This window comes from Heliangelus exortis, chromosome Z (assembly GCF_036169615.1).
Source record: "Heliangelus exortis chromosome Z, bHelExo1.hap1, whole genome shotgun sequence".
In the NCBI taxonomy this organism is placed as follows: domain Eukaryota; kingdom Metazoa; phylum Chordata; class Aves; order Apodiformes; family Trochilidae; genus Heliangelus; species Heliangelus exortis.
The window spans coordinates 36,850,683-36,877,372 of record NC_092454.1 but is presented as its reverse complement, the minus strand read 5'-3'; the positions used below and the strand labels follow the sequence as shown (position 1 = coordinate 36,877,372).

The 26,690-nt window shown below is 37.2% G+C and overlaps 1 protein-coding gene across 5 annotated transcripts in view; it reads right to left on the bottom strand.

Moving 5' to 3' along the window:
- The window catches only part of PRUNE2 (prune homolog 2 with BCH domain), a 132,985-nt gene that overhangs the window by 15,521 nt on the left and 90,774 nt on the right, over positions 1 to 26,690 (bottom strand). For 4 of the 5 annotated variants that reach the window (XM_071732064.1, XM_071732060.1, XM_071732059.1 and 1 more), the window contains exons 10-13: positions 9,685 to 9,764; positions 8,648 to 8,848; positions 3,359 to 3,535; positions 1,183 to 1,285 (exon numbers count right to left, since the gene is read on the bottom strand). In XM_071732064.1, the coding sequence (XP_071588165.1) occupies positions 1,183 to 1,285; positions 3,359 to 3,535; positions 8,648 to 8,848; positions 9,685 to 9,764 (561 nt within the window). Of the gene's footprint in view, positions 1 to 1,182; positions 1,286 to 3,358; positions 3,536 to 8,647; positions 8,849 to 9,684; positions 9,765 to 22,343; positions 22,481 to 26,690 lie in introns of those variants that run through there. The other variant, XM_071732062.1, reaches the window with a different exon arrangement.

The window sequence follows — 26,690 nt, the reverse complement described above, 5'->3', positions numbered from 1 at the left end:
TTGAAAAAGCTATCCCTGCAAAGTCCACTTACCACCAGCTTTAACAATGAATAAATGTGCTGGGCAATGAGAAAGAACAACTATTTAATGTAAGTCATGGATACTTCATCTTTGTTCCTTAGTTACCTAATTAAAGCCACTGTAGTAACTCCTCCCCTCCAAGTCACTGGACATTGCGTACTGAGTTACTATACATGATATGAAGGTCCTAGAGACTCTACCAGACAAATTCATGTAGGTAGACAAATGCTTGGTCTGATCTGGAACAAAAGCACTCTTGTTTTTCACATGCAGACACAATGTTGAAGACCTTGTCTGTCACCATGTGCATCTTCAGAGACTGGAGTTGTTTAGGAAAACTGGATCTGTGCTCTTGGTGCCTTGTGAGCTGTGAAGACAAAGCCTCTACTGGCTTTAGAAATTACTCTTTGAGTTCTAGCATAGAAAATGCTGGAACTTTTGTTTTTTTGAAGAGGTGTAAATGGAAGTAGTTGGAAGCACTCCCAGGAAGTGCTGCCTTCACAATTTCTGGCTGCCAAAGCAAGGTGTTATTAGAAGTAATTTTCCTGTGATAAATTTGGATACATGTGGTCAAATTTGTGTCCTGCCCAAGTGGCCCCTGCAACTTATTATTGAATCAGAAGCAGCTGGAGTCAGGAAAATAGTTAGAGCTGTTTGTGTCAGCAGCTGCCATTTATACTGTATTTTTAAAACAAGAGTCACAAAATGGCCTTGTGACTCTTAAACACAGCCACAGCACATATGAAAAATACAGTGATTCATCATGATAATATGTAACAAAAAACAGTGAAAACCAGTCTGGTGGCCTTAGCCCCTGATTGTTCTAAGCAAGGACTGGAAATCACTAGTGAAACAGTGCCATGACTAAAGGCATGGCTAGAAGAGAAGCTGAAGACACTGCATTCATTGACATTTAGGGAGATGCTACTTGTCAGATTTGGTCCTGGCAAACATGCCTTAATTTGAGAGGGTGAGCAGGAAAAGAATACCAAAATAATACTCCAGTGAACAGTTTACCTAAAACTGCTGTTTTCCTTGTCACTCACACCACACCCCTTCTAATGACCAAAATTACTGCTTAATTAAAGACAGGTTATCTCTCAATATATAATTATTCAGTTTAAACTCAAAAGACTGTCACACTGCTCACATATCACTCACAGGAAAAGATTTTCCATGACATAGTTGTAATCAGCTCGACTGCTGTCTGGCAGAAAGCATGCTGCAAACACAATGATAGCATTCAGACCATCACCATAGTATCCTGTGAAAAAAAGGAAAAGGCATTTTTATCTTTGTCAGATGCTCTTAACAATATGAATTTAAAAAGAAATCTCGAAGTCCTGGAATAGAGTGATTATGTCTCCTTCTGAAAAAAACTGAAAATGGAAAAATTATGGACAAGTGATAAGGAAGTAGGATATGGTCAGTTACACTGAATTCCTGAAAAACACACCTAGAGTAATGATTAGGAAACATTCTACAAAGTCTAGCAAAAAAACCCCCCTTATACTACTTTGTAATTTATACAAGCTTATCTGAACTCCTAGTACACTAAATCTCCACAGCAATCATGCTGAATGCTCATCCTACACTGAAGAATAAGGGACTAGAGAAAATATCCTGTTTGTTACTCTGTATCTTTTGAATGATATTTCCCTGAAGTCTTGCATCCAGTATCAGTTGTCTAACGCAGCTCCAATGGCCTCAGAATATTACAACTACACCCCACTGTACCTTACAGACTTCTGGAAACTGGTTAAATCCATTGCTGCAAGTTTTATATACAATACTTACTTACCTAGGACACTGCAGCTGTCCCACACTGGCATGCTTGGGGCTGTACTACTGCCTATTGATAGCTGTAAACCTCCAAACCTTCAGCACTACTGCTCTCAGGTCCAGGACAGTTGCTTGTTACACAAAAATCCCACAATGCTGGTGGTTAACTACTGCTGGTTAATCTTCCCCCCAGTCCTTTACAGATGCCACAAATTTCTGTATTATTAACAAATACAAAATACTCTTTCATTTCACAGAATCACAGAATGCTTTGGGTGTGAAGGACCTTGAAGATCACTGAGTTCCAAACTCCCTGCCATGGGCAGGGATGCCTTACTCAAACCCATCCAAATTGGCCTTGAACACTTCCAGGGAGGGTGAATTTCAGTGGAAAGTTTTGTTTAAAAGATGCCTGTAATCACGTGGCAGTCAATAAAGATGCTCTAGAACTGGTTGTGGGTAGACAGCACTAATGACACAGATATAGCTCAATATACTAAGAGAATTACTTGAAAGCCTTTCAAAAGAGGAGAAAACTAACTAGGAGAAACTAACTGTAAGGAAGAGACCTCAATGTTTATGAAGGAAACCCTAAATATCCTTTGGAAATAGAAACACATTCCTGAGAAAATTAAATTATATTACCTGCACCTATACAACACTTCCGCAAGGAGATTTTAAGACTTTCACAGTGTTTTTTGGATACTAGAAAGAAGTATCCAAGCCTAAATCAAATCCTTGTAGAATTTCTTGCATTGTAGACAGATGCACAAAGCAAAATTCTCTGTGGAAATTCAGAGTTAATACACAATAATACTTAATAATACACAATAATACTTAATACTACCTCTGAGGCTAGGGAGCAGATGAGCAAAGGAGACACTATAGTAAACATGAATTTGTTTTCCTACCTTAAATATTTTCTTTGATACGCTATAACTATCAACAAATTATGTCAAGAAACTATAAAACAGTTGCTGGTGAAATGCTGCTGACAACTATAAAGGACAAAAAAATAATATAAGGATCTTAGCCAGATGAAAGAAGCCCCAAGGAAAACTGTAAGTTCTTTTAATTGTCCACTTTACTTATTTAGATTTGTGTATCCACATATTTGGTACACATGTGTATCCACATAGTTGGACAAACCATAAAGCATAATACATCCTCCTACAAAGGTTTTTGCCAAAATCCACAGAATAAAGTTTCAAATTTTTTTTTTCTATTTTCTAAGGCAGTTTATGCTGTCTGATTGTTACGACCAGATTGTTAATAATATTGACCTAATATTAGGTCAGTAATATTGACGCAGTATTGACCAGATTGCTACATACATATGCATGTCAGTTTATTTTTTGCTCCTGAAGTGGCTTTGTATTTCAGATATTCATTAGCCATTGCCACACTGAATTGAAAGCCAGGTTGATTTCAGCCATGGCTGAAAAATAAGCTCTTCCCCCCCTTGCCAGTATGATAGTTCAATTAAATCAGATATAAACCATGTTCAAGAAAGCACGACTTTACTAACCTAAAAATGCATTCATGGTTTTCTTACCTCCATGTGAAATGACCTTTTTGTAAGGTTCAATGACTTTCATATCAATTCTTTGTTCTTGTTCTCCAATAACCACTGTTCTCCATAACCTGTTGTCCTCTCGCTCCTCTTCAGCAGTGTACTCTGGAATTGATTCAGACTCCTCCTGGGAAGCATCCTTAGGAGCAGTCTGCTCTTCTGAAAAATAAAAGTGTGTGCATATATTAGATCATTCTGTAAAAGCCGTAAATATTTTCACTGTTACATACATTTGAAATGGATTAATCAACTGGATTTTTACAGCACTATCCTGGCTATGCACTGGTACAAGTAAGAGCAGAATTCAGTCAGCTAACAGTAAGTGAGAAGCTCACAGGTTTTTAAAAAAACTTTTCATCATTATGAGCATAAAAAGAACTACAGTGATTATTGTTATACAAAGTACCACTATATCGGATTTTTGCATCCAGTCAGTAAAACTGATCAGCTGCTCACTAGAGGTACTGCACTGTAGGTTTTTAAAAATCTTTGTGTAGCAGGTATGAGAACCATACTCAAAAGCATAATAGGGAACTAAATGTGAACACAGTGATGCTTCTTGTGTAGACAGGAATTACCACAGAGCTACAGGTTCTCAAGTTTCCCCAGTTTGTCTCCAAAACTCTTCACATCTGGTTCCAGCATATATGAAGTTTTCTTCCCATATTCCTCTGCTTCAGTCATGATATAATGCTGACTCCTCATATATATTAAGCAAAATATTTGCCTGCCTCAGGGCCTTTCAGTTGAGATTAAATACCAGATCCCTCCCAGAAATGAAGAACAGAGCAATTTGGCTTGTTCATACCAGCACCCATGAGAGAAAAGGTACATGTAGTACATAGATACAATAATCATAATAAATAAACTGCACAGATAACTAGAGACCATGAAATCTCCAGCACAGCCTCTCTGCTGGTTACTCTTAGCTTCTGAAAAGTTGTGAAGTAATTGACAGAATCTAAATTTCCATTGCACGTTGACAAGACTCTCTTAACAACAAATTGAACTGCTTTCCAGTTTTTCAAAATTAAGAGCTGCTCCACAGAGAAAGTGACATGAAAATTGACTCTGCATGTATATGGAATAATTTAATTTTCTTCTTTAAGTACTGCTGCAACATACTGTTTTTTTTCCATGGGGAAAAAAAAAATTATCCCTCTTACTATTATTCCTACTGAAGCACCTTTGCCTTATGGATGTTTGCATATTTTTAATTTATCTTCATAGTAAAGATTCTATACATTTTATGCATTAAACATACTTGAAGTAAACAAACAAAATCAGCTATTCTCTATGAAGTATTATTCTGGCTCTACAGTCATAAGAGCAGAATTTTATCATGTAAATAGTAAGTGAGATAACAGTAAGTAAAGCTATCTTGAGACAAGTAATGGCATACAAAATGAAGAAAGAAGAAAAGAACATAGATGTCCTCAGAACCTTTCTATTATTGATGTACCTTGGGATGAGCCTATGATTAATGCTGCTTCTTGAACAATGCACACAAATAAAAGTTCATGATACTTTAAACACAGCAATTTATTATGAGAACTAAATAACTTATCTTTATGAAATCAGGAATATGATAGTGTATTATGTATATATGACACACCTACACACATAAAACCTGTGGGCACATACATACATGTGTACTGACTATTAACTTGTAAAACTGATTTCTGTAACAAAACATAGCAGTGTTTTCATCAGATTTGTTAGGAATGTCAAGTTCTTCAAAACAAAAATAAAGTTTTGAACTTAAAAAAAAAAGTATTAGGCTGAGCACACATTTGTTGCTACTAATGAAGTGTGAGTTTCTGCTGTCAACTGTCTTTTATTTTCTGCCCCTAAACCAAAGTATTACTATGGAATTATACTGTCACAAGGTCCCTCTCTCTGAGCAACAAAAGCTGATCTTATCACCAGTTCTTGTCTTTATCTAATTCCTACATGCTTGAATCTTGCAAGAAAGCACTAATATTTCAGCCCTTACCTCAATGTTTCAGTAAAATTGTAGTAGTGGTGGAAACAGGGGTGGAAGATAAAGAAATACATACATGTGCATACATAAGGTGAAACCTTTTTTTTTTTCCCTCAGGAACTGAAAACAAAGGGAGTTTGAGAAGATCTAAAGTCAGGAAGAAGAACAGAATGTGAAATGTGATTTTTTTTTCAAGTAAACTATTTCAAATTGGTTTAACAGTTGCTGCTTAGTAGATTACATACGGTGAAACTGAAGTATGTATTCATGCCTTCCCAGAGCACAATGTTTAGTACTACACTTACTTTAGTACTACTTTAGATGTATCACATATTCTGTTACACTGGAAACAAGCTTACAAAATACATAGTCTTGTTGTCCCTAGATATTAATGCAATTTTGCATGATGTTAATCTTGTGAAGGGAAGCAATATAAGAACCACATGCATGCAATCAAGCTATGTGAACTTTGACCAGTCATTACAGGATCATCCATTCTCTTAAGGATATAGGGTCCCCATGGGATGCTATTATGCAGCTCAGGCACAGTCAGAATAGATAGCTGGGACTACCAGAACAGTCTAGGAAACCTGTCTAGTCAGCTGGTTCCTCAGAGGGTGGAAAGAGCATAGCTGAGGGAAAGAAATATAGCTGGCAGAACATTTAGTGAAAAGAAGGTGAGCTAGGCCTCTGCCAGACTAGCACTGAAATTATATTCAGGGTTTGGTAATTCTTTATTTTTTTGTGAAACTGCAAATGATGTAAAAAGATGAAAGAGATTCTGATAAAACTTACAATGCTGGAACTGTCAAATGAACTATTTTTTATAGAAATAGCACTATGTCACCTTCTCCTGAAGAAGTGGCTATGCTTTATTACCTGATGTGTTGATCTAGCACTGAAAAATGCACCAGTGTGAAATTCAGAAAGTTAATGAACATCTGGAGACAAAATAATAAGCAGTCTTTCACATTCCAGATAATGGTGATGTGATGCCTTCATCTATATTCACATACAGTTTTCAGAAACCCATTTTTTATGTCATGTAATATAACTACCATAAAAGTTCCTTTCAAAAACAAGAACAGGTTGTGATAGACAATGTTTAAAGGCAAGGTATTAATGGAAAAAAAAAAATCTCCTGTGAAACAGATGATAGACTGCTCGCTAAATAAATCAGGAGCTGGTTTAAGACAAGTACTTTAGTATTTCAGCTCTCATCTATTTTCTTGCACACTGCAGTTGTGACAGTTCTTCATCCTTCCTTTAAACAAATGGATTTCAGTACTTCTTACATTACAGAGCCACCAGTTTTCAGTGGTATGATGGATCATGGCAACTTATTTTGTTGTTTTTCTCAGCTGCATTTTACAGTTCAGATGGACTCTCAACAGCCTGAACATGATGAACTAAAAATCACTGCTCCTTACAGCCTCAACAGCTACGTTTTCTCAGTGTTTACTTCCTTGGGTTTGGCACAACAGTCTAGAAACGCTGATCTGTGGGAGAATATGAGTATTATTAGCAGCTGAGTTCATCACTGATTAACAGTACACTCAGATAAGTACAAAGATAGCAAAGGATTTTTACCGTATAAACAAACCATTCTGCACTAGTTCTTAAGACTATATTTGCACCTATCATATTAATATACTATATTTTTCTTTTATTTTGATCAAATGGGCTTTTTCTTTTTAATTTCCTAATCTATATTCTTGGGTCTTATCAGTGGAGGAAATTTTGTTGAATAATTATGTCTAAAATCAAACTACAGACCTGTAAGAATGAACCGAAAAAAAAGGCACTTTGAGTCCTTCACATGGGAGTTTGGGGAAACTAGTCCAACTTTAGCAATTGAATCAATTGTCACTTTTAGAAAACAAAAAAAGCAGAGAGAAAAGTTTGCCACAAATATAACTGCCACAGAAATCACTGGAGTTGAATTTATTTACTTGAGGGCTTAAGGCAATATCTGTTCCACCACCTAAAGAGATTTTCACTCTCACAAACTGCAAGAACGTGTTCCCCTCTTGTGAGTATGTGTGTGTGTGTTCATGTGTGTCCTGGTTTTAAGCTTTGCTACAAAATGTTCTAACCATCAAGCAACTCATCATAATGCTCTGCTTACACCCATTAGGAAATCAACCTTTTAATGAAAAGTCACATTAGAGATGCTCATGCATGACTGAGTACATACTAATGCCTCTTTAGCAATACCTATTAAACCTGTTCAGAAGCGTATACAATTTTTACATTATAGTGACCTCACTATCAGCAGAGATTTTAAGTGGAAGGGAATGTTGAGTTTAAATGTATCAGTTTTTAAAGTTTCTTTCTGTTGTAGATTGTAAGATGATCACATTTCATTTCCCCTCAAATAGTTTGTTATCTTTATGTATTCACATTAGTGATTTCAGTTCTTAAATGGTTATTAAGGTAGGAGCAAGGAATGAGCGTTAACACCTTACTTCATAAATCACAAAGGTAAGTCAAATGAGTAAGACAGTGCAAAACAATTTTACCACACATGACAGAGAATCATTAATATACAAAGTGAAGCATTCATTGCACACTTCAATGTATTTCTATACTGTGCATCTAGCCCTACTGAGAAAGCAGTCCTTTCTTTATATTTAAATATATTTATAGTTAAATTGGTGGAATGAGAAATTGTTCCATCACCTGAGCTAGCCCCAGCATACCATGTGCATGTCTTCCACATCTCACCTCATCAACCACATCTAGGAATAAAAAAAGCCTTTCTCACTAACAAAAGGCCTCCTTCACTGCACCGTGTCTTCTTCATTTATACCCTGTAAGGTCTCTCATGCAGCTTACTTCAGCCAATATACTTTGTAGCAGGTTATTTCCCTAAGCACTGCTGCCACAACTGTAACCTAGAGCTGGCCAGAGCTGCACAGAGCTGAAACAGACAAGGTCTCTTAAACAGACAAGACCTGCTTTCTCCTTCTTGAACAATCCTTTTCAGTCAAAACCTATGTTAGTGAGCAAAGACAGAACTTTGAATCAGATTCTTTTTAACTAGCTGTTCCTATTTTGTCTGATCATCTGAACTATTTCTTTCAGCATGCTGCTGTAAAAATGTGTTACTTTACACAGGGGAAGAAAGGTTAAAAAAACAGCAGAAAGTAAAACTATCTGAACACCTAGGTATTAATACTCAAATGCTGTAACCATGCTCAGAGCCTGATGGACATAAGACTGATTATGTAAGCAGTAAAGAAAGAAGCAGAGATGAAATCTACATTTACAATCTAAAACTTTACCTTGTCCGGTGTATTCAAAAGAGTCTGCTTCATCAGGAGTGTCAAGGTCATCTACATTGATGTCAATTTCATCTGGCGAATCTAAATTATCATCAGAAAGTACAGACCCTTCACTCTGGTCCAGAGAGAGATTGATATTTGGAGCAGTGAGCTTTATCCTTCTGGGATTGGAACCATTAAGATCAAGAGAATTGGGTGGTTCTGTAAAGGGGAGAAAAAATAATTTAATGTCCTCTGAAAATAATGAATCTCCCAGATATTAAGAACCACCTTCAAACACACTGTGTCAGGGAAGTTTTACTAACACCAAGCCATTTAAGACCACCTAACATAACACAAATATCACATGCAAAATCCACATTCACCTTTTGCAAAGATGAAAATCAATCCTTGGACATTTAAAGACACACAGCGTATAAAATTTTAAAGAGCACTATACCAACAATTTGAATTATGAACCAAGATGTTTCTCAATCCTGGCAAAATTCATATGAGTGAAAAAAAGCCTATAAATACTTGTTTTCTGATGCATTTACTGCTATCTGAATGGTGCTGATTTGCAAGTAGATGTCTGTAATTTTAACTTTATAGTAACATTCTATACAGTAACACAAAAATAATTCCTAGTTTCTTGGTTGGTCCTAAATAAAAGTAGGCAAAAGACAAAGGGTAGGTATGGCTTTACCTATTGTCTCTGCACTGTGCAGCACATTTCAATCTGTCCTATCTGAAGTATTCTAACGCTGACTTAGCTCACTTACACAGTGGCCAAATACAAGATAAATAAAGACTACTTAAACTTAGCAAGGACTAATCAAGTGCTGACAACACAAGAAAATTGGCACAAAAGAAAAATTTGCTCTCTACTTATTATTTCTTAAGTGAAGAAGAAAATTGATTAAATAAAGCAAACTTAACGCTTTTCCTTTTTAATACTGAACTGATTCTTTGCCAGGACAGAAATATGCTTCTTACTGCATAACTAAATGCCAAGGGATTAAAATATAATTAAGAAAATAAGTAACAGTTTCTCTCACCAGGTCTCATCTCTGTAGAACTGGGGCTTAACACACCCTCTGCAAAGGGAATGTCCATTCCCACATCCTCTTGAACCAACCTGAGGGGTAAAACACAAAGCAGAATCTGAAAGAGATGCACAAACTGACCTTGCTATCAGTGTGGTTCATGTGGTCTCATACAGAACCGAAATCTTACTCAATATAGTCAGTTCAGAAGCCCGATCACAAACTGATGCAAATGAAAAATGAGCACAGCTGTTGTAATTCTGCCGTGCAGTTCTGACCCCCTTCTTATGCACTTTTTGGTATAGCCTTTGGAGGGTGAGGGTCATACACAGCTTATTTTACTTGAATGAAGACATGGCACTGAATCATAACTATCAGGCAAACAGCAATGCTTCTCAGTTTATACAAACTTTTGTTGGTCTTTTGTTGATTGGCAAACCAGACACATGGCTGCAGGGAGCTTCAGCTACTCTTTGCAAACTGCACACCACGTTTAAGGCTTCCCTAACAGTATTTTCAGTGCTGCCAACACAGTTACTGTACAGCAAATATGAAAAAAATTTGATATAATTTGTATTTTAAAATAATTCTGACCCAAATCAGTAATTTCGTAACACTGACATAGCTTTTCCTCCATGGAAAGAGTACAGAAGCACAAAAGTGAGAACCACAACTACATTACAGATTTTTAAATACCAAAATTTTGCAAAATATCTTACCTAGACTCCATTTTAGGAGAAACAAATCACATTCAACATACCTACATAAGACAAGTAAAAAGGCACCAAGTGGTGAAAATAATAACAAAAGTATTTGTTTCGGGCAGATTGACCTGACCTGTTTAAATATCTGTTTTCTATGAAAGTATTTTACAAAATGCTCACTGGGAAGGTGGTTCAGTTGCAGACAGGACACAACATTTTACATTTTCAGGACATGATTCATAGGTTTGGTTTGTTTCTCCTGCAGTTTCTTCCTGCCCTTGCTCTTCTTGCCCTTGCTTTCCCTCGTCTTACTGTGTGTAGACAAGACACTTCTGACCATCAGAACTGGAGTATTTATTCTGTGATTTCTTGTTAATTTCATTTAGATCATTATAGAAAATATACATGTCAGCCTGACTATAAATGAGAGAAATGCTTCACTGTGTTTAAAGTTGCAAAAGATCTTTACCTGAAGCCCCATACCATCAAATTCCAAATACATACAGGCAAACTACTGTCCTTCCACTTCTTCTCTGAGGCCACAGAGAATATAGACAATATAAGCTGGGATCAAACATATTTGTGCTGCTCAACACATGCCCTGGCCTGTCTTGCAATAAGAAAACAGACAAATATTACTAGATTTATGGCCTCATACTGTAGTGTACACTTTTCTCAAGGACAGAGATTATACCTTTATTGACTCCTACAAAACATGCCAGTTCTGGAATATATTTAATTACTGCCAAATGAGGTTGGAAATATTCTTTCTCTATGAATACACAATAGAAGAGTAAAGAAAATTGATCAAAGTATCTGGCTCATCAATAAAACAAAGGGCACAAACTGTCTGTAATGTACCATTTTTTTCTGCTCTGTAGCTACATCTGTGTTCAGAAACTGTACAGAAAACTGATACACAGAATGCCATCACATCTTACTCAGAAAATGTAAATAAGTCATTAAAGTGTCTGACAGCTTTTTGTTCAATTCACAGTAAAATATGTGGAATTAAGTCTAATTTATTCATCTGAACTTAGCAGAGACAAATCTGAATTTCAACAAAGACTCTCAGTAGTCAAATACAGTAGGAGGGGTGGTGGAAACAGTGTGGGGAGAGAAGGAATACTTATTATAAATTTTAAATTCAGATTAATATTTTATTTGGGGCTTTATTAACCTTTCCAAACACAAATTTATTAAAAATTGCCAGATTTAAGAAGGTCAGCACTACCCAGGTGATGATTTCTGGGTATTCAAGGGTGCATAGCTCAGCTAGAATGAACGCTGTTTTGATTCTACCATATAAACTGCTCCTTTATGAAATCTGTTACAGCCATTTCACACCACATGACAATTCCCCACCGAACAAGCTTCAGCAATCACAGCAGGAAATTATTTGGAAGGAAATGGTCCTTTTTTAACTTGTGTGAAGAGTAAGCTACAGCAAGATAGTGAATTTTCAGGCTCTGCAGTAAACCTGTAAAAATGTTTCAGCAGAAGGAAGATCACCTTTCCTCTTCATGATAAGAGCATGACTGAGTTTTATATACTCTGCTCCTGCAGAAAAAGTAACAACTATAACCTGAAAAAAGCAATTTCCCACAAGTAACCCAGAACACTGAAAGCTGCCTAAAATTTTCACAATATCTGGGATAGAACTATGCTAAGTCATGACATTTCTAGAATTTCCTCAAGACTGCTTTTCTCCCTGTGGCATCTTTTAACTTTTTTTAACAAAGTGTTACGTGTGGATGTGGAACTGGCACTACTGCTTTCTCTAGAATCTCTTACACTTTCACAACATAAATTTAAATGTTTTTCTGCTTTCAGTGGGATCACTAATGCTGAGTTAAACCAGAATTTTACATTATAGGTGTGTTTACAAGGAGGGTAAATTTCTAGGGGATTGAGAGATAAATGTGTTTCATGTCTTTTTATTTGCGTTTATTTGTGTTTCTAGTGAAATACGGCTACTGCTGCAGGCAATATGCAGCAGTAATTTGGGATTGCAAGTAAACAGCGTCAGAACTTGTCTGAAAACCTCTAACTTTATTTTGATGGCACAGCGTTTCTAATGTCAATAATCCATATTGTTTATATTGGGATATTTGATTTGGGAAGTAAGAAGGTTCTTAAAAAAGCTGTGACAATGCACATAGTTAAAAATCAGTTCAAGCCTTTAGCCATAGCATTGCAGACACAAGGTTACCCATTGTATTTTCAGTCACATAAAAGACTTTAAGAAATTTTGTAGCTGAGATTAGATTTCCCTTTTTTTAAAAATTTTATTTATTTTATTTTTTTAAATGGTGTCAGGTTCTCATTTACTGCCAAATTAACAGTCAATAAGCTTTTCAGAGAAAAGAGAGCTCACTCTGAAATTAGTCATATTTCTCCAGATCCCTTGTGCTTAACCCAAACAGCTAAAAGACTCCTTGCCAATCAAATATACTCTATGTTCAGTGAAAGTTCATATTTTTAAAAAGTCATAGTTAAGATTTGTTCAGTCATAAATTGATTGGCAATACAGGTATCTTTCAAATCTGATGGGCTTAGAAAGCCAGTCACAGATCATGGCTGCTGTGACACTGCACTTCAACCAATGGCAATGGACTCCCCATCAATGAAAGAATAAGCAAGATATGGATGAAGTTTGTTTTCTATAGATATAGCTCCCCACTTCCTGATGGATTTGGAAAGCATGCTATGTTGGGTGTCTCAATACCTTGCAGACTAATTTCTGTTTGTGCACAAGTAGGCAGATACTGGCAGGAAACAGAAAAAGTATTAACATAAATAACATAAGATGGGACTCCAGAAATGTGAACAGCTACCTCCTCTTCCTTTTTTCTGCTGACTATTTGACATTCTTCAAAAATTCTGGATTCCAAAACTCTTGTCTTCCACATAGGAGCAACTGATGCCATGAATGATGTGGACAAAAGTATTTAAAAAATAACCTTCTAAAAATATTATTCCTTTTAATAAATGCCCCTTGTTGAAAAAGTAGATAAAGAGTTAATTCAGAAAGCTCTATTCTAATCAGGTATGATTTACTGGATTGATATAAAAAAGGATCTTTCACTCAGAAGAGAGGACAAAGTTAAATAAGCTTTTTGTGTCATAAATGACTTCTTTTATGTGGTACACAGACCAGTCATTTAAGGATCAGCTGCAGTGAGAATCAAATTACTGCATATTTGCTTTGATAATTCAGGCCTACATACCTGCTCAGAAGTAGCTAAAAAGCCCTGTTCCTGAATGGTGGATCAGAGACAGTTACAAAATTCTCATGAAAGGAAGAGAGGCTGAAGGCTGAAACATATTCTTTCTCTTGGTTCAGACATCCTTCCAGCTCAATAAGTTAATAATATTTAAATAATTCTCAGTGCCCTCTCAAATCAGTATTTCTCAGAAAAAAAAGTTATCCTTCCTGACTTTTCTAGGTACAGCAGCACTCTGCTATTTTGGAAAGAGCATCTCTGAATATTCACAGCAATATGTCATAATCCCTATGGGCTGTGCTGCCTCACTCTTGTGTCATATGTGATATATCACCAGTCTCCCCAGCTGCTCTGAAGCTATTACATACCAAGAAGTTAAATTCTTTGGTCTAAAATAAATAATCTCTCCAATGGGTGGCTCTGAAGGAACACCTACAACCTGCAACATTAACCCACAAGTGACTGTCACATTTCTATAGTGAATCCCTTCACTCCAACCCACAACTTGCTCACCAGACAGACTTATATTTTATCCTCAGTGCAAAAGTTTAAACTGAAGTGGATCCCACAGCTGTCAAACATTTTCCCTAGATAAGTAAATCATGTTTCTTCCATGCTATTCCCTCTATATGCACATACAACTATATTTTCACAAGGTGTTGAAGGTTTTTAGAAATTTGAAAGCATAATTAGTAAAAGGAGTGATGTAGATGAATCACCTCAGCTCTTACTAGTACATGTATGTTTTTTTTGAAACTAAATAGGAGGAGGTGAGGGGAGTCACAAATGAAAAGGTTATTCAGAGACATCTGGCTTTTTTCATATTCTCAAATTCCACACACTAAACAGGTACATGATGGTCTTGGATGAAGTAAACTTCCTGCTTATAGCCCACTGTCTCACTGGTTTGCAGTAAAAAACTGAGCTGTTTTCTGGAAGGACTGTGAAATTTTAGCTACAAAAACAAGGTCAGAGAACTGAGGTTCCTCCTCAAGTCACTTTTGCAGAAGCTAGGCAGCATAAAGTACTTTTTCTTTGAAACCCTCCCATCCCCACCCTGTACCACTGCCCTTATGCAAGCACAGAGACCAGCAAAGGAGAAAGAAGAACCTGAAGGACGTGACAGTACAGTATTTTCCTTGGAAGGTAGGAAAAAGCCCTTGGTGTTTACCTAGTGACACTTGTCCACTGGATCTCAGCACAGCTCCATCTGAAAGCCCCATTAAGCACAAGGAGAGTTAAGAGCTTTGCCAGGCCAGGGCCAGAGTATGAAACACCTTGTGCAAGCCCATCCTTTCTGCTGCCAGGGGCAACCTACTGATGGCTCTAACAGTGTTTTGATTGCTCCACGTGGAGGATGTCTAACATCTTTTGGACAAAATGAGAATGCTGTTCTTCAATACTATGAAGCAATAAAAGGCCTCTGAAGTGGAGCCTAAGGCAAATATTTAGGCATGGCACAAGTAGAAATTTACATCAAGGAAGAATTGACACAAAGTGTTTTCTTAAGTGATTTATTTCTATTTAGTTTCCAGTTCCATTCTATAGAAATTTATGTAAGTTGAAAGCCAAAATAATATACCAGATAGTATATTCACAAAGGGTGATTTGCTTTCATCCATCTCTAGAGCCATTTCAGCACTCACCTCACTTCATATAAAAGAATAGCGAAATGCAATTTGTAATCACAAGTAAACACTTGACACACCATTCAATTTTTAAGAACAGAAACTGTTTTGCTGTGTTGCATTTATATCCAAATACAACACCTTTACCTTTCTTTCATATACTATATATGCGTGCTTAAAGCTTGGGCTTGTAATTGCTGTTTCACGTCTGTTCAGAAAAGGCTAGAGATTAGTAATTTGTAGACCCTTGCTACAATAGTATGTTTTAAAATAACAGCAAGAATCTTACTTTCTGAAATCTTTCCTCTTGGACTCCTCAGAAAACCCAGCATACAGTCGTTCTGCCCTTTGTTTTAAATAGAGGGTGGTACTAGATATAGGCTTAACACCATGAACTGTTATAACTGAGGTGTGTTATTTCAGAGACTTTCAGTATTAATGGAATAACAACAAATCCCAATTTCATGTCTACGTGTTTGCATTTCAGCACTTGTTAACCATGTAAGATGGGTAAAAATGTTCTGTGAGGTCAGAGAACTCTCAGGCATACTTCAGTATCAACTGTGTCTATAGCCAAAAGGAGATTCTATAGGAAATAAAGCATTAGTATATAAAGTTGAAAAGTTTGATGAAAAGTTTGATGAAAATACACACAAAGAAAGAGAGGAAAAAGTCAGGAACGTTAGTCCAAACAAACAAACCAACCAACTGCATTGTACACAAAAATAAGAAGCTCATCAGCAAATGCAAACACCAAGTACTTCCTAAGATTAGTCCTTTGCTACAAAGCTTCCAGACAATAATAAAAAATTCCTAAAGTTGCCTAGTCAGAGACATAGGAGACTGTATGGTGAATTTTTTAGATTCAGCAAAATAAATGATCCCTAAACTGTAGGTGAGTATATAACAATGCAGGATTTAGTCAGTATCAGCCAGAGACTTCAAATACATCTATCTACCAAGAAAATAAGCATATTGGAAAAAATACATTCCAGAGTATCTAAGACTAGAAAACAGTCATTACTTTTACTCAAAAAATCAGTAAAATAATCATTTTGTATACAGGTGACTATAAAAACGGGTTAATTTTATAACCTCCTGAGAGCTGCATGTAGCAATCATATGTTAGTACAGTAAATTAACTGCGGTTTTCTTGCTATTTATTTGGCAGCTCTTAATCACAAATGAGTTCAGGAAAAATCTATAGACTGAGCACTGGAATTTATGCATAGCATGAGACTTTTATTCCCATCTCTAGATGCAAACCAAGACGTGAAAAAAAAAAAATAAATTCTCTGTGGTTCCTTGTTTGAGTCAAAAGCTTTATTAATCAAGCACCTGTGCAAATGTTAACAAATCATTGTCATACTGCTGCAGAGTAGAAAAAGCTGATATTCCCATTTTACAGGAAATCTCGCCACTCACTTTCTTAATAGGCACAGAATAAAACATTGCTAAAAATTGGTAAAAGTCGTAACTTTTTGACACCTTACTCTTCAGATTTAAAGCTTCTTTTACTGTCTATACTGTTATTTGATGTTTTGAATGTGGTGTTTTTTCACTCCATCTCAGCATCAAAGTTTATGAAAAAGATAGGCATGTCTACATGGTTAATATTGCGTAGAAAAATCCTGTATTCTACCTAGAAGATTTAAACTGTTTGAATTTCAGTATGTTAACTGAAAAGGTGCTAAAATTTTTGCTTGGAGACACTGAATGAATTTTTAACCATTCCTTATGAAAATGTTTCCTAGTCTCCAGTAAATTTTAGTGCCTGTTTAGCCATCCTGTTCCTTTTTCCTCTTCTTCACCATATTGTATTCTCTTTTTTTTTTTTTTTTTTTTAGGCAGTAGCAGTAGAGTTTCCTGTCTGCTCTTATCACCTTAAGGCTTCTAAAAAATAAAAGCTGCTATTCTGAAGTGCATGCTGCTGCTTCCACTGCTGCTAGGCAGCCGCAGACTGTCTGTCCTGACTCCTTGCCATCTCCCCTCCCTGAGTCAGATCACAAAAGAAGCAGGCAAAGCTTGTGTGATGCAAAGGGAGTGATGCAAGGAACCATGGGGGGACAAATACAAGCAAACAGATTGTTAATCTAAATAAGTGGGACACACTAGGCTATTTCAGCAACCTTACACATTTGCCCACAGATGAGGACAGCTTATGGAAAGAATCCAGGGCTCCAGGCTTCTTCAATTTTCTGTGACTTCCAGCAGCTTGAAATAAAAAGGAATCTCAATATAGAATGAGAGAAATTGGATTTAAGTCCCAAACCTACATGTCTTGTTGAAATGGGGTCTTAGGGATGCAAGCCAGGCTGACACTGCCTACAGCAGATACCAGAGTCCTCAACAGTCTCTTCCTAGAGTTTTGTGACCAGCAGGTCATTCTACAAGAAAGACAGTGCAACATACCTTATCTTGACTTTTCTGCATCCCCAAGCATTATTAACTGTGAAACATTCAAATGCTTCTCCAGACACAGGAGAATCTGTCCTTTCTGAGGCTTTGCAGAGCTGCTAAGCACTGAAGTATTGGGTGTTTCTCCTGAGTTAAAGATAAGGAATTATTTATTGCTACAGAAGAGAAGCTGCAAACTTGACTTTGAGAGTGTCCATTAATCACGAATTCCTCATACATGATGCCCAACAACCTGCGCACTTTTTTTCTGACTCATATAGCACTTTATAATGTCTTCTATATGCCACTACTGATCCTCATGACTAGATGACAGTGAGAAGGACTAGTATAGTCAGAACCCAGTGGCTTCACTTTGGCTTGCAGAAAAAGAACAAATCAGACAAATGTCAGATAAGAAGGAGATGCGTGGTTCAAGCATCTGCTAGTGACCTGCTCTGCACCACACAATTCCATGGTTATGGACAGAGACAGGAGACACAGTTATCTGACTGTACCCACGAAATAGCATTGTCTCCAACTATGCCTCCTACAGTGGAGTGTAGAACCTGCTAGGCACTCCCTGGTATTACCATTTTAATAATATTCCCTTAACTCTGTACTTTGTATGCAAAACAGGTAGCAAGCAACACATTCTCAGGGAGAATGTTATAACAAACAACTCGATATCTATTGCTGTGCTTTGGCATTGCATTCACACACCACCATATGGTCTTGCCCTCAGAGTAGGGGCTCCCTGTTACACACCTAGCTCAGTGCTGACTAATCTTTACTGAGATGGTGGAAAATTACTGAATTGACAACAGTAAGTTGGGGAGCCTGCACGATGGCTGCTTCTCCATCAATGCAGGAAGATTACAAGGTCTGGTAATGAGCTATGTAGTTTCAGAGCAGCATTAGCATTTTATTAGCATTTGGAAGGCTTGTTTAAATTTATCTGCTCTCTCTCCTCATAATAAACATTGTTAATATTCTAAAAATAACTTTTAAATGATCTGTTAATCAACAACCACTGTTAAGCAAACACCACAAATGCACTGGAACAAGGTATTGCCAGCAGAGAAAGCAGAAAATAGATGAATTGGATCTAAAATATCCTCCAGAAAAAACTAATTTTTAAAAAATTATTTATTTTTAAAAATCGTATTACTGAAAGTTCACCAAAATGCCAGGCCTCATTTGGGACCTGATTCCCACCTTCCAATTCCATTGAGCAGTTTTTCCTTGGGAAGATTCCCGCTTTGTTTTCCTCCCTTTAAGACTAGTTTTACTTCCAGCATGTGTGGTTTGCAGTGACCATTTTCCTGTCATGTTCTGCTGTCAAGACCATTTATTAGATTACCTGCATCTCCAAATGATACAATTGGCACAAGAACAGCTCTTGAAAAACAGCACACACCTCACAGTCAGTGAAGCCATCTGCACTTTGAGGAAGCATGATAATGCTTTGAGAGTAGTTAATGGGGTATATGTTGTAGGATAAGAAGCCAAAAATCTTTTTTGTACTTTTCTGTACATCTTTGTACATTTTGTGTGGTGTTTAGGGATGATTTTCAGGGCTGCCAACTGTAACAACTCGCTTACCATCAAGACCTACACATTCACAGCACTGTTATTGATTAAAGTATTAGGATTAAAGCATTAGGATTTTTCTAGCACTCTTCTGATTTCAAGTTCGGCTTCTCCACAGTTTACAATATACTGAAAGTCAGAACAACATTTTTTTACTGCTGTGTGAGTTCTATCTTTCCCCTCCCCTCATAATGCTTTTTCTCTGGTCTTATTTACGACTTCATTCCTGTAACTTCTCAAAAAACTCTATTCCTTCAGTTCCTTAAATCTTGTGAATCTGCCAATTTTCTCTTTTCTTCTCACTACAGTGAAATTTCTATCTTTTCCATGTTTAATGTAAGTACGATTTCACAATTTATGATGTTCAATTTTATTATAATTAAGATTCTTCACCTACTTCAATAAACCTACAAATAACTAACAGCTGCCTTTTCCCTGCCTTGATTATGACTGAGCTTAATAAAAGGTTCTAAAAAGACAGTGATGTTAAATGTCAGTCAATTAAAGCTGCAGTTGTAAGAGGTATAATAGATTGCAGCAGAATGTGACAGTGCAGAAAGTGGAGCAGGAATGTTAAGGGGCAGATTAAAATGGAAGTACCTCAATGGGTGTAAACTGGTAAACTGAAAATTTCCCATCTATACTGGGTGATTTGCAGCTTGGGAAAAATTCAGGAAAAGCCCAAATATGAGCCAGAGAAGATGCCTAATCAAGGCATATAGCCTCTAATGAAGCAGTAAAACTGTCACTAAACAAGGCAGTCCTGCAGGCTGCTGGCACTGGCAAGGAGGTGTTCAGAGCAGGAAAGATTGTTAGATCACACAGCAGGAAAGTCTAAAAAGGCAAGTGCACAGGGAGATGTGAGACACGGCTACGAGCTATCTATCTTCAGCAGTAAAACCCTCTAACTGTGTTGGAAGGGTCACAGAGGAAATAAGAAGATAAAGAGCAGGGCAAGTGCAGGAGAGAGGAAAATGTCAGACACAGCAAAAATGCTGTGAAAGAATCAGAGTGACAGGAAATGCCAGACCGAAGAAGTAATGTTAAGGAACAAGGTGAGTAGATGGGGCTCCCCTTTCCCCCACATAGCACAGCTTTCTCCTCATACGTTACAGCTTGGGAAGTACAAGGGCAAGGTTAGCTATACGCTCTACTGCTTTAGACAAGCAGACGAAGGTATATCCTGCTGGGTTCCTGTCCTTCAGACAGCTCGTTGGAGTTTGCTGTCAGTGTTTTTTGCTAAGGAGACTGATCTTGCTCTTGTAAGACACAATCAACTTTCACCTGGTAACCTGAAATAATGAATTGACTATTTTTGCTGCTCACTACTTTTCAGAGCTGCAATGGCTACAGAGGAGACTGCAGTCTTGTGTATATGCTAAGAACTAATGAGAAATATCTGAACGAGATAATTCATAAAATCCCACAAAGCTAAGCCATTTCTTTCAGTATCAAAAGGGAAAAACAAGTAGATAAACTAAGAAATTTTTCAGGCAACTGGACTGTCATTTCCATTCTCCCTCAGCCTCAATCGCTGTTGCAGCAACACCATATTTTTCTGCGTATTTGTGCAGGGGCTGCTAGGAAGTGCCTCCAGTCCTGAAAACACTATAGTGATAAAAATAACTTCATCAATATTCACAAGTGCTGACAAAATTGTATTCCCACCACATTATTTCTTGTTAAATTGGAGAGATGCATCTTCAGCAAGAACAAATACTTGTGGCTTAAAGATTAATACTTTTTTTTTTCCTCTGCCTTTTTCTACAGAGTCATCACAAGCTGTTAAATAATATTGCTCTCCTGTTACTGCTGAATACTACAGAGGTGCTACAAAACCACAATAGAATGCTTGTAGCAGGATCCAAATTTTTAAATTAGCAAACTTATGCAAAAGCTACACTTGCCTTTATCTACACAAATTTACTATAGCATTGTCCAGATTTATGCAGGACCACATAACAGCCTATCGAAAACAGGAATAAAAAAAGCTGTTGTAGACTTTAGTATTCCCCTGTCCTACAAGAGACAGAAGTGAAAAGCATAGATGAGAGCAGTGGGAGGAGCACAGCAGCTCTGGATAAAAGTGTTTTGGAAAGGTAAGAATGGGTGTCTGCTGCTCCTTGCCTCACCTCCCACAGTTCCTTACTGCCTCATGACTGTGTTGCTACAGCTGTGTGCATCCTTCCTTTCTCCACACAGCTCTGTTTTCCAGGAGTATTAGTAAAGGCAAGTGCAGAAATGACATCCCTGCCTCCCCCCACCTACTCAGAATCAGTCTGGCTAAATATATGTACCAGGCTTGCCTTTCAGTGTTGCTCTAAGTAGCTAATACTCTATAGACATTCTATACATTTTCAATGCCTTCTGTACACCAACCACTATGACTTGTTTGCTCACCACACTTAACGCGGAAGATTGTTTTCATTCCTTCATTACAGACAGAAAAGCAAACAACTGAATGGAGCTAAACCGAGCTCCTATAATTAGATTGAAACAAAAATACTGCCTATATAAGCCAACTTTCGCAATACCTTTTCACTTCTCCTAACACTGCAACGATTTCTACATCCTCAATGAGTTAACCTTCAACGATTATATATTACGCTCACTGCAACATTTTAAGAGGACATTGCAAAAAATTTAAAAAACATGCGCTTCATTCAATCGCAAAAAACCTGAAAACAATACCATTGTCAAACAGTCTACAATTACAGCTATCACAAACAATTGCTATGCCATTAATTAAACAATCTTAAAACAATCTTAAAACAATGCCCAATGTTTGTTCCCTTTTTTTCCCACCATAGCCTCAAAGCTAGGCAAAGAAGCTGAAAATAATCTAGCATTCTAGGTGCCTGTGCAGTGAAGTTTTGTTTCCTAATTACAAATACTGTGCCTGAGCTCAGACAAAAGAAATCCCATTGAACTGATGTAAGCGTTTCTCACAAGGAGCTGCAACAGAATTAAAATACAGCTGCCTGCTTCTCAGTAATGAGGTCCTGGGTGCTTTACATCCTGCTGACAAACATTTCCCGATTTTCTGTTAAACCTAACTGCAACAATAAAGCTTTTAATCAGAAACCTTTCTACATAGCAGCCTCTCAGAGTAAAGAGATGCTTACCTTCTAAAGAGTTGAGGAGGCCTTTCTACTGCAAAAATAATAAAAATGCTTTACTGCTGCACTTCAGCATCCCTTTTTTTCTGTAGCAGTTTACTAGGAATACAGATCCTCCACCATTTTCTTGTCACGTGGCTAGTGGTTCTGCTAAATAAGGGTGATCACCTGCCTTCAGAGAGCTGGCTGTATGAACCAGCAGCTTTGGTTAAAGGAGCGCTTAAATGAATGCAGAGCTGAGCTTTGGCTGTGAAGATGATTTTTTTTTTTCATGTTCCCTGTGGAGCTCTGTTGGAGCATCACCAAACTTTGATACGGCAAGTCAGCTGCCTGTAGTGAAATGCTCCCCACTGTTTCATTTCAGAGCCTGAGGAAACCTTGTGATGAGAGACTGCATGACAAAAGTTCTTAGGGATTAAACCCACCTCGGCCTCATTTCTGTTTGCATCTGTGATTATAGAGTACATGCATATTCAAATATGCTTTACATAATTTGTTCCATTTGCAATTCAGCTGTGTGAATGCATATGTAAATTTAAAAAAAAAAAAACAACAACCAAATAACCACCAGTTCAGAAGTAAGACTGAATTCTGGGAAGCAATGCTAATGGCCTTTGTTCCTGACTCCATTTCTTAGGGGTTTGCTTGAAGGAAGAATATTTCTTTGTGTTCAGTGCAGTACCACAGTCACCTCTTTTGGGGGAAGGGTCCCTAGAAGATCCGGGTCTCTCTCCAAACGCTAACAAGATTTAAATTCTATTCCTTTACAATCCTTCAGAAACAAAACAGCAAGGTAACAGGCCCTAGGACAGCCAAACCTTCAGCTTCTTTCTCCCTTTACACTGCAACTTCCTCCTTGAAGATAAGTGAGGACTGGAGAGGCTTTCGCATCATATGCTAGGCCATAAACAGTCCAACCCATCAAAAGTCTAATATAATTTTCATTTGTCATTACAGCTCCGCACACACCTACAGCACAGTGTAAATATAAGTCACGGTGTAATTATAAATTCAATGGCTCTCACCTTGTTCTTCATGCTATCAGTAATCCTACATGTAAAGTTCTTATTACATCTTGCAGATCTCCTGAGAAATCAGTCCCCAGCTGCTATTATAAAGAACAACAGACCAACACCGAGCATTAAAAAAAAATTAAAAATCAACACCAAAAGGAGAATGTATTTCTAAAGAGGACTGTTACAGATGTGATCTTTGATGCTGTCACATGGCTGTACATAGTATTTCCAATGATGGGGGTATTTTTAAGCACTTTTTCAACTGGGCATTCTTTAATTTGATTTGATATCAGAAGTCCTGACACCCAGAAGCTGTATCCAGGAAATATGACACACAACATCTTTGAGATTTTTGGGCACCCTGCTGGGACACACTCAGCTAACTGGGGCTCAGTGTCAAACCCAAGTGTGCATCAACAGGGTTAAGTTTCAGAGCTCATTGATGCTTTAGGCTGAAATCTCATGTTCTTGATCTCATCGATCATTGTATCGTGGAATAGTACAGGAAATCATTGGATTTTGAATAGTGGGGGAGTTTTTCATGTGACCAGTAAACTGTACTAACATAGCCCAGGTCTGCCATCAGCCCAACCTCACAATTTAAGGTAAACTATGGGACCACATGTGAATAACAGTAACTAGATTTTTTTTCCCTTTTAAAATTGTTTTTCAGTCACTGAAATGTTGTTCTCTTCTTATTAAAAGGTTTTTATGAAGTACTTTGTATCTGGTATGTAATATTAATGCTGTTTTTATAAAAACAGGATCATCACCATATTGGCTGCTGCTATTGTTTAACAGCTGGCTCTGCAATGGAGAACTGGGTTTTTAGTTTTAATTACTTTTCAACCTCCAGATGGTGACAAAGAAATCTGAATCACCCCAAAACTGATAAAAAAAAAGATGTTTGTCACGAGTTCATAGGCCAAATGAAGTAGAGAGTATGAAACAGTATTGCTAAAGTCGATCCTAAAAGAGTATGTATTGTTACTTCTATCAATAAAAAAGGCTAGAAGTGAGACTCACTGACATTAAAGTAGATGATTACAAAATTAAAGAAAATAATAAAATGTTTTAATGAATTTACAACAATGCTGCTCTGCTCTGAGTCTGGCACAGGGATTCTTCTATTTTCATAGAAGTGTAACATCTTCACAAAGACTAATAGATAACATAGAGCTTCTAATTCATGTGTATTTCTATAATAATTATAATGGTATGATATATAATAATGCAAAATACATTCATTATATAGTGTCCCGCCCTTAACACTAATGAACATTGAAATTTCAAGTTCTGAGCCAGCAATGTTGAAGAATACTTGCTCAAACCAATCTAAACATTTATATTAGTTTCAATTTGCCTTTTTACTTGTGAAGCATGGCTTTAACTTTCATTTACAGAGAAGTTCCTGAAAGTAACCTTCTCAGTCACTTAAATGTTTGTGTTTAACCTTTAAAGCATGCTCCTTCTCTACAGTCAATTGTCACACTTCGTGCTGCCAACTGGAGACCTGAGTTAATTTCCTTTTGAAGTCCATAATCTCGCAGTTCAGCAGAACTGAAACAGCATGGCTAGTCACCAGAGTTCCTGGAATTGCTTTCCATCAAATGTGGCCAATTAATAAACAATCTTGACAAGAATAAAAGATGACAGCCCCATGGGTGTGCAAGCAAACAAGGAAACAGGCATCCAAAGGAAAGTAAAGGTTACTTTGCAGAATGTGGCCTCCTAAACTTGCAACAGATTTTCAATCCTTTAGGCTTCCTACATAGGGCAACCCATTTTGCCCATAAAAGAAAAAAGCACATGCAGGCTCCCTAATTCATTGCCTAACACTAGCTTTGGGGTCACAAAACAGATATCTTGAGAAAAGGCTGGGAGAAACCCTTGATCCACTAGAGTCAATGAATTTTTTTCCGCTGGTTCAATTCTGTCAGTGATTGAGTTCAGTACTGGACATTGATATTGCACTTGAATCATTAAGCCTTTGATATATCTGATGTATATTTTTGCTAAAACACATAGATAGCAGAGAAGTCTCGGAATCTTTATTAATCTTGAAATAGTCAGATTTTTCTTTCATTATATTTAATTATCTTTATTCACTGTAAATCACAATATGATGAAAACAGGCTTTTCTATTAAAATTGTACTGGATTCCTTACAGTACTGGGCACATTTAATAGCCAGAAGTACAGCAACAGCTACAGAGTAGTATTTTGAACAGAAGCAGTGGAAGAACTATTTTTTCCAAAAAGGAACTAGACAAGTGAGCGGAAAAGACTGATTCCTGCTTCTTTGAGAACATGGTATCAGAAAGATAAATTAAACTTCCTTTGTGGAGGCCTCATTCTACTAGGTACCTAAATCTTCACACTTGTTCAAATGAAATTGTCTTCCACTCACGGTTGCCACCATTTTCTCAGGTTCTCTCCCAAACCTTCCAGACATAAGTGTTCTTGGCCTTACTGCTCTCACTTCCTCTTATTCCAGAAGTAAATACATAATTTCATACTATTTTCCTCAATTCTTTCTAACTTTCCTACGAAGGAAATGGATAATCTTTCCCTACTGCAAAGGCAGGAAAAGAACATGGATGATGTGGTATACACAGCCACTCATACTCCCTGAGCAGTGTGCCAGGGGGTAAAAGCTGCCATAGGCAACTTCAGTGTTCTCTCTCTGCCTTCTGACCACTGCGTTACCATTGAGCTTCTGACAGCTCTGTAAGACAGGACAGCTTCTGTCAGGAAGAAAATTATCTCCAGTCTTCATAAATTTTACAGCCAGAACATCTCCAGCCACAGCAGGACCAGTGAAGTATTCTATCCATTCTACCCAACATTTGTACAGTACTCCATTAATTCTTTTTAAATGTAGCTTTTCACATACAGAAAGCCATACAAAAATCTATTTTCTTTCTGGAAAAATTGACATTAATAATGTGCTATCAAAAGTTTTTGTACTTTTTTATGAGGCCAAAAATACTTCTGGTACTGGTTTATAACTGAAAAAGTTTTTATTTTCTATTCAGTGTTTTAATGCTGCCAGACATTTCCATAATTTTCTTCTCTTCCAGCTGCTGCTTTTGGTGGCAGAAGAAAAATAGGACAGGAGTGAAGAACTTTACCACCAATCACATCCTTTCTTAAAACCCACCCCAACAGCCTGGAGATATTGGGACGAAGGGCACAGTGACCTACAAACATAATAATTTTTTTTTTTTTTTTTTTTTTTTACACTCTCAGTTTCAAAGCCTTAATTCCCTCTTCTAAAAAACAGTCCGTTTTCTTAGACAAAGTGACAGACATTTTCTGGATAAGAGCAGAAAATA